Source organism: Galeopterus variegatus, unplaced genomic scaffold (assembly GCF_000696425.1).
Source record: "Galeopterus variegatus unplaced genomic scaffold, G_variegatus-3.0.2 Scaffold3896, whole genome shotgun sequence".
Taxonomy (NCBI): domain Eukaryota; kingdom Metazoa; phylum Chordata; class Mammalia; order Dermoptera; family Cynocephalidae; genus Galeopterus; species Galeopterus variegatus.
The window spans coordinates 143668-152248 of record NW_007730007.1 but is presented as its reverse complement, the minus strand read 5'-3'; the positions used below and the strand labels follow the sequence as shown (position 1 = coordinate 152248).

The window sequence follows — 8581 nt, the reverse complement described above, 5'->3', positions numbered from 1 at the left end:
ACACACACACACACACACACACACACACACACACACACACACACACACTCTCACACACACAAAAAAACAAACAAACTACAACAACAACATCAACAACAACAACAACAACAAAAAAACCCGGGGGGGTGGGAGAGGAAGATATAACCACCACAACTTTTTTTGTTTTGAAGTTCTTACAACAAGAAAATGGAGGGGGCACACCTGGGTGGGAGGGGGGAGAGGGAAGAGGGAGGGAGGTTTCGGTGATGGGACACAATAACTAACTAGATTGTATATTAACAAAATAAAAATAATAAAAAAATAAATAAATAAAAACCATTTGGAATAGAAAAAAAAAAAAAAAGTCTGATGTGAAAGTCACTTTCTAGGCCACGGTAACCTGGTCTCTAGTCCTATCACTTCACAGAAACTGTTAAGGACACAAATAATGTTCTAGCTGCCCAGCTCCATGGAGCACTGTTGTGTTGCCTCGGCTTCCTCTGGCCTTGGTGGCACATGCTAACCACACCTTCCACCTGCTCTTGGTCATGCTGTCTGTTGGCTGCCTTCTTGCTGGCTCTGCCCTCTGGATTCTGTCCTTAGCCCTCTGTTTGTCCCATTTCTCACCTTCAAGACCAAGCTCGAAGCAGGCAATTCTGTTGGGATATTCCACAGCCACCTTCAACTCGGTAGGCTAACGATGGTATGTACCATTTCCTGCCCTACAATAATCCTAGTGGCAGCTACACCCATGACGTAGGTACTATTTTCTGCACTTTAAAGATAACAAATGCAGGTGCAGAGGAGTAATTCTCTCCAAAATCACAGTTAGTAAATGGCAGAGCCAGGATTTGATATGTGCCTGCCTGTTGGAAGAGCATGACCTTATGACGCAGCACCACACTGTCTCTCCCTACCCCAAAGCCGTCAGACTGCCAAAGCCTGAAATGAGAATGGCTGCACATACCACTTCTCCAGTTAATGCAGATGCCAAGAATGAACTGTATCACATTCAGAGCTCTTGAGGATTCTAACCCTCTGTCCAGTCCACCGCGTTTAAGTGTTACAAGTGGGAGAAACCACAGAAGTACAGAATCTTATGATTATCAAGCTACATTAGTCCCTGCTCAGACCAACCATGAACAGAGGGCATTTCTGGGCATTATCTTCTACCAGGAACAACGACTGGGGGAGGACTAGAGAATGGCCAGATGGCCTGCAACCAGAGAAGGCAAGATCCAGGGAGATCATCACATTCATTTGAAGACAGGTCATTCTGAACAGCCTCCAATAACTAGAAATTACATAAGCTCATTACAAGGAAGAATTTTTGCTTTTGAGGTATGGGGAGGGGGGAAGAACAGGTTGCTTCTAAAAGGAGAATGTTCATATTTAATGTAAACACAATGACTATTTGCAGGGGTGTGAGGTAAGCTTTGGAGAGATAATAAGGGCTCTGCCCAGGTGAAAGCCTACAGTTTCATGACATACTACTATTTTGGAACCCTAAGATCAATGCCCATCTTTTAAAGTTCACTCTAAAGACCGGTTTTGTACATTTATGTCATACGTCAATAAAAATACTTATTGAAGAAAGAAATCTAGATCTGGCTCCTTCCTGCTTTCTACACAGCAGCGGTGGGAAGGATAACAAGCAGGGTGGCTACTCGTGTGAAGCCTGTAATCACTGTCTCCTTGGGGCTCAAGAATCACTAACAATGTGGCACCCACGCTCCATCATTAAATATATTTTAGTAGGTTGACTCTAGGACTACTGTGTGGATTAAAAAAACTTTTCTTATTTTAAAATTTACATTATAAATGAATGACCCTGAAAACAAAAGTGGACCTGTCGTATTGATGTTAGAGAACCGCTTTAAACACTGACGAGGAGTTATTCAATTTGACTGCTGAACTCTTTCTTTGCAGTAAGAAAGGATAATATATGTTTATTTTACTCATGCCCTCAACATGGAGAAAACACATTATGTAACTTGATCTAATAAAAAAATGTTTAGGCATTCACTTAATATTACTATAAAAATCACTCTAAAATATGTACATTCTAGTAGTAATGGGTTAACCAACAAAGGATTTCTGTAGAAGTTAATAAATAACATTGAAGACATTTTACTGTTTTACAAATCCAAATACATGTAATTCAAAGAGGATTCAATATAGCTAGTCTTCATATCACAGGGACTAAGAATTCTCTAAAGGAAAACAACAAGGCTCTGGGGTGGCAGGTTTCTTTCTTCTGGCCTCTTAGGGCTGCCAAACTCCCTGTTCCCTGTGAAAACTGAAGGCAAAGACTCCTTGGCGAGTCAGTGAGGGAGGTACTTCATAGGCTTGGGATAATGTACATTAGCACAGCTGCCGCAGGAGAAGAAGGAAGACAAAAAAGTTCAGGCCGTAAATGGATAAAACTGAAATACAACCAGAGGCCATTTACTGACTTTTTTCATTTTGATTTTGGAAGTTAGGAATTAGCCTACTATTTATGTCTGGTATGCAGATGTTTAGGACAGCTCCCAATGATCCCCATCTCCTGGTATTTACACCCTCAAGAAATGCTCTCTCCTGATGTGTGAGCTGGTCCATACACTAATGAGCAGAATACTACAGAACTGACAGGATGTCACTTCCACGACTAGGTCATGGAAAACTGTGACTTCCATCCTGTTAGTTGGCCTCTGCTCTTCCTCTCTCACTTGCTCATTCTGGTAAAGCAAACTGCTATGCTGTGAGCTGCCCCATGCAGAGGAACCATGACAGGCCTCTGGCAACTGCAAGCAAGGAACTGTGACCCCCAGTCCAACAGCCCGTGAAGAACTAAATCCTGCCATTATCCACCTGCAGTTGAACCTTAAGATGACTTCGGCCCTGGCTGACACCTTGCTTGCAGTCTTGTGATGGCCAGAGGACCCAGCTAAGCTGCACCCATATTCCTGACCCTCAGGCACTGAGATTAAATGTCAGTGCTTTAAGCCACTAGATTTTGGGGTAATCTCTTACCCGGAAATAGATAACTATACAATATGGAGAACTCTAAAGCAGGGGTTGGCAGTTTTTTTGTGAAGGGCTAAAGAGTAAATATTTTCAGCTTTGTGGGCCATATTTTCTCCACTGCAGCTACTTTACTCTGTGGTCACAGCATGAAAGCAGCCATAGACTATATGTAAACAAACAGGTATGCTATGTTCCAACGAAACTTTATTTGTAAAAACAGGTGGCAATTTGGCCTTCTGGCTGTAGTTTGCCAACCCTTGCTCTAGGATAAAGGTTGTGCAGAAATCCTATTTTTGAGTTAAAAGGCAGATGAGCTACATTTTACTACTCTGTTCAAAATTATTTTAACAATTAAAAAAAGCTCAACTTCTCACAATAACAAAATAATCACAGGCAGAAGAAAAGGAAAACAGATGTTCAATAAAGTTCTAATTTTGGTAAGTAATCTAAGAAATGCAAATATATCTTTTATGACAAATGGACACCCCTATTTGCATTTTGATGAAAAAGTTGAAGTCCAACACTGGAGATAAATTTGCACCAGAAGAACGCTTACTGAGTTAGCTGTTCACCACAACCACAACCACAACACAGCTCCTCAAACACACACTGGCTTTTCCCTCACTAGTCCTCTTTTCTGATAGTGGGAAAAGACGATTACCTTTGCTTTTTGACAGTGGCGATGGAGGCTGCTCTGTAAACACTTCTAGGGGTGGGGAGTCATGGTGGTCGAAGTCTTTGTCCATGGCTTCTATGAGACTGGTGATGTCTGAGTCCTCTGAGCTGTGCCTTGTGCTGCTGGCACGTTCTGGGTGGGAAGGGTGCACAAGGGGGGCGGGAGACAGCCTTTCGGGCTGTGGCTCCTGGTGCTGAGGCACTGATGGTGGTGGTGGAGGCTGAGAAGGCTGCTCCAGCGGGCTGTGGATGTGGTGCTGGCTGCTGTGCTGGTTCTGTTTTGCCCCTTTGGACTTTCTGCCCACTGCATGACCCTGGGTCACTGCATTTGAATCTAAGACAAGGGGGCTTGTTTTGCTAGCAGACTGTGAGGAAGCTGCTTGTGCAGAAGTCCTGCTAGAGGTACTTGAACTGTTTTTGGCTCTGACATTTTCCATGTCAGCTGAGTTTCTATTGCTGTGACTGCTGTGTGGGTGAACCAACGGGCCACACTGCCTATGACTCCCTACGCTGGGTCGGGATGACGAGCCGCCTGCTCCACAGAACCCTCTACTGTGACTGGGATCACAGCTGAGTGTGTTCAAGCTGAAAAAAGGACCAATTGCAGATCAGTAAAGAGCAGCCTACAAAAGCTAATATTAAAACATTTTCATTTTATCAGGACAGACATCCCAAATATGAACTACTCTAGGAAAAACAGCAAGAAAGAGGGATAATTTCCACAACTCTCTAGGCTTTGTTCTATTAATTATGACGTGGTATTATTAAGTAACTAGAACTAAGATGTTTTTACCCCGTGCAAAGATGAAAAGAAACTTATTTTTTCTTGTATTTACATCAGCCAACTCTATGTATACTAGAGAATTTATTGCTAGCACATGAACATACTTTCCTTCAGATGAAATACCAACGATTCTCCTGAGATCGAATGGCCTTCCCACATCAAAGGGTGGGTTTGAGGCCTCAAAGGACAGTCGCCTTCGAAATGGCTCCCAAATTCCTTGAGCTTCCAAATAGGCTGTTCCAATTACCAAAAGAAACAGTGCACTGCAGGGGTACAAAAGTTGGAGAATCAGGAATTGGTAGAAGAGCAACAAAATTTGATATTAAAGGCAGAGTTTCTGGGTAAAGTATACTATGATGTCTGTGACAATTTTTTAATGGACAAAACAGTGTTATGAATAAAAGTCTGCTCACCAATTTTTATAAAATGCCATCTTACATGGAGGCTTTATAATTCTTTGTATCAGAAGAGACACTTGGAGTACAATTTTTTTTTTAACCAAGAAGAATTTTAGTTTCAACTGTCTGGGCCAACTCTTTCCCTTAAAGGATGTATGAGGTAACAATGTAAATTAATTCAGAGGTGAGTAAAGCTGATTTTCAAAACATGTAAAGAAATGTATTGAAAAAAGATAAGGATGCCGAGGGCTTAAAAAAATATTTCTAGGGCCGGCCCGGTGGCACACTGCTACAGTGCGCCGCTTGGGAGCGTGGTGGCGCTCCCGCCGAGGGTTCGGATCCCACATACAGACCGGTTCCCACTCACTGGCTGAGCGAGGTGTGGGAGCAACACCGAGGGTTGCGATCCCGTTGCCGGTCCTGGTCTGGTACGGGCACGACACTGAGGGTTGCGATCCGTTGCCGGACACGAAAAAAAAAGACAAAAAGGAAAAAATATATATATATATTTCTAGTCAGTTTCATGCTGCTTACGTACTATTCAAGAAGAGTATACTATTATGTTGAGTAAATTCTAGATGTCCAAATCAAGTAAATTTACCTGGTAAATTATGTGTTTTTTTCTTTAAGAAATTAACATGTATTTAATTTGAATAACAAATTTCAAAGGTAAGAAAGATATTGTTTATCATACGCCACCCAAGAAGGGTTCAGTTCTGTTCCCAGCAGTGTGCAAGTTTGATGAAGGCAGACAGTTCCGTTTGTTCCGGCACTTAGAACAGTGACTGGCATATAGTGGGCACTCATTACCAGTGTCAAATAACAAATGAGAATCAGCCTCGAAAGAAGACACAAGCACCTCATTATTCCTGAGATGATGATGTACAGGGCCAGTTCCCAGTTGGGTCTGGGCAGGGCTTCTGCACAGGTTGCTAACATATGGTATGGAAGGGACGCATTCAATATAAATACAAATTCAGAGCCACTGGTCGTTACAAACTTCAGTTCACGAATAATTCTAGAAGCTGTGAAATCAGGAGTAAACCTACAAAAGAATGATGGCAGTCAGGCTAAATTTTAAAAATACATAACAGCAGTTTAAATGTAATACCAGTCCCACACATCCACGAAATATAACATAGAATTTGAATTTGTCACTTTCATACAACTTCTTCATTTTAAAATGAAGAAAGTATTGTCCCATGAGGCTAAAAACAGGAACTATATTCTGTGGACAACTGGGGAAATTACATTAAAAATAATACATAAAAGAATTACATAAAAGCAATCAGCTTTCCATAACTATTACTTCAGAAAGTGGTCTCTGAGTTTCTTTCCATTCCCCCTCCTTTCTTCTTCATCTAAATAACCCACACGCTTCTCCCAGGCTACATTCCCAATAATGCCTTTTTTTTTTTTTTTAAACCACCCTAGTCCTAGTGATTGTTTCATCCTCTCCTATGGTATTGCTTATTATCACAATTATTTTATTTTTACGTTTTGCTAACTGTATGCACCTTGAGGAAAGGTGCCTTATTCCTCACTGATCTTCACATATCAAGCATTATGCCTTGCATGTAGTGACGTAGCTACTTCTTAAGTAAATATCCATTGGGGATCACGAAATTATTATTCAATTAAGGGGATAGATATTATATTTTATTACATAAACTATGCAACATAAGTTATCAATTGACTTAAAATATGCTGCAACTATTAATGATATACGCATAAAAATGGTCTTCTGACCAAAATACTACATATTCTTATACTGTACAAATGGAAAAACTACACATGTATGATACAAGTCTCTGTTCTGTTGCTGAGACACTGTGAATTTATACCAACTTCTTATGCTTTAATGCAACCCTGAAAATAATTTTCAAATTGGTTTCTAAGATTATCTGATCCACTTTGGAGATAGAGGAAGTTTTACAACTTCTAAAACAAAGATATGAAGCAATATCTTAGCCAAAGATTAAATGTCTTTTTTTGTGACCGGTAAGGGGATTGCAGCCTGCACCGCACTCAGCCAGTGAGTGCACCGGTCATCCCTATATAGGATCTGAACCCGCAGCGGGAGCGCTGCTGCACACCCAAGCACCGCACTCTCCCGAGTGCGCCACGGGGCCGGCCCCAAAGACCTTTCTTTTGGTAAATATAAGAACATATCTTTGTACAGAGTTTGAACAACTTTAGCATGAAAAGTTTGTGAGAAGCTAGTGATTCACTATACCTTACAGGAAAATACTTACAATATGATTATGTCTCTAGAGGCGTTGGCACTTAGTGCAAACTCTTGACAATTAACAACTTTAAAGCCATATCCCTCACATGAGTATCCACTGATTTCAATTGTTTCTATGTGGATTTGAAGCTGTCCTGTATTCTCTACTTTAAATGTTCTTTTCAGCGTGAAATTTGGTTCCCTTAGTTTCAAACCTGAAGGAAAAAAAAAATCAGGAGTGATAACTCCTGTCACATGTAGAAATGATAAATACATTATTCACAAACTATTTGATGCCAGAGATTATGAGCCACGCCCATGCCAAAGAGAGCAGCTGCTCCCCAGATTTCACCAGGAAGTACTCCACTTTGACAAGTCATTTCAGATGGCAGAAGTTTTATTATTTTTACTCTATGAAAAGTTTTACTTTTCTAAGCTAAGGCATGCAATGAATATTGATACTTTAATCTTTTAACCTTTTAATCCACATCAAACAACCCGAAAGCAAGACCTGGTATTGCCTTAAAATCTTAATCATTCATCACTAATATACATACGTGCACATATAGAAATACTGTTCTTGTTTTTGGAATAATTTACTGTTGAATGTAAATGCTGAGATTTGTGCCCTTGGAACTGTTAGGAATACTCACTATCTGTACAATCTTTTAACAAGGCTTCTGTGATTTTAAAGCGTAAGGAACTTCCTGGACCCGGAAGCTTGCCTGCCACCCTCAAGTTCTCAGTTGTCCCTTGTCCTTGGACCATCACAGCATCCATCACGGTCAGGTTATTTCTATACGTGAACAAAATTTACAGATTTTTCTCCAATAAATTTGCATAATCTTCTGATCTATAATTTCTACTGCTATTTCATAAACTACCACAAAGGAGTGAATACACTGAATTTAAGGGTGAAAATTCACACTTTAAGAATTTAAAAATACACAGAGAAGAGCAAGAGTCGCACATGGTACAGTAAGATACTATTCATGTTTTAGAGCTATAAACTTAATAACAAATATAGGTTTCATTAGGTGTGGGGTATATACATGTACTGGATAAAGTGAAAGCCCTACTTCATAAATTAGACATGTGAACTCATCTTGAAACAAATCAAGTAAGGACTTCTATATAAATACTAAAAATCAATCCATCCCTATATTGCAGAACCTACCTGATTATGATTAGTGAAGAAACAGTTCTGTTGTGAATTGGAGTAAACTTTACTTTGACAGATTTCTTTTCTCCAGGTTTTAAAATAAGGTTTAAAATTAAATGTCGAGAGAGGCCCTCTGTAAATCCTGTTGAACTCTGCAGGGGATGAGCCTTGAATCATTAAGTAAACAAACAGGGACTCATTAATATATTATCTAAAAAAATCTTTCCCCCTTTACCTCATCTAGAGCCCAGTATACTTTCTTGAATTGACTGAACACATAAACAGTTTTATCCTTCATAATTAGACACTGGTTAGCTGGCAAGCATGGCTGGGCAACCAGTGATGAG

General features: G+C 40.3%; 1 protein-coding gene across 1 annotated transcript in view; it reads right to left on the bottom strand.

Moving 5' to 3' along the window:
• The window catches only part of TMEM131 (transmembrane protein 131), a gene marked incomplete at its 5' end in the record, with an annotated part of 147794 nt that overhangs the window by 39975 nt on the left and 99238 nt on the right, over positions 1 to 8581 (bottom strand). The window contains 6 exons of the mRNA XM_008586239.1: positions 3650 to 4248; positions 4552 to 4710; positions 5705 to 5890; positions 7101 to 7287; positions 7726 to 7868; positions 8250 to 8401. Coding sequence (XP_008584461.1) covers positions 3650 to 4248; positions 4552 to 4710; positions 5705 to 5890; positions 7101 to 7287; positions 7726 to 7868; positions 8250 to 8401 — 1426 coding nt within the window. The remainder of the gene's footprint in view (positions 1 to 3649; positions 4249 to 4551; positions 4711 to 5704; positions 5891 to 7100; positions 7288 to 7725; positions 7869 to 8249; positions 8402 to 8581) is intronic.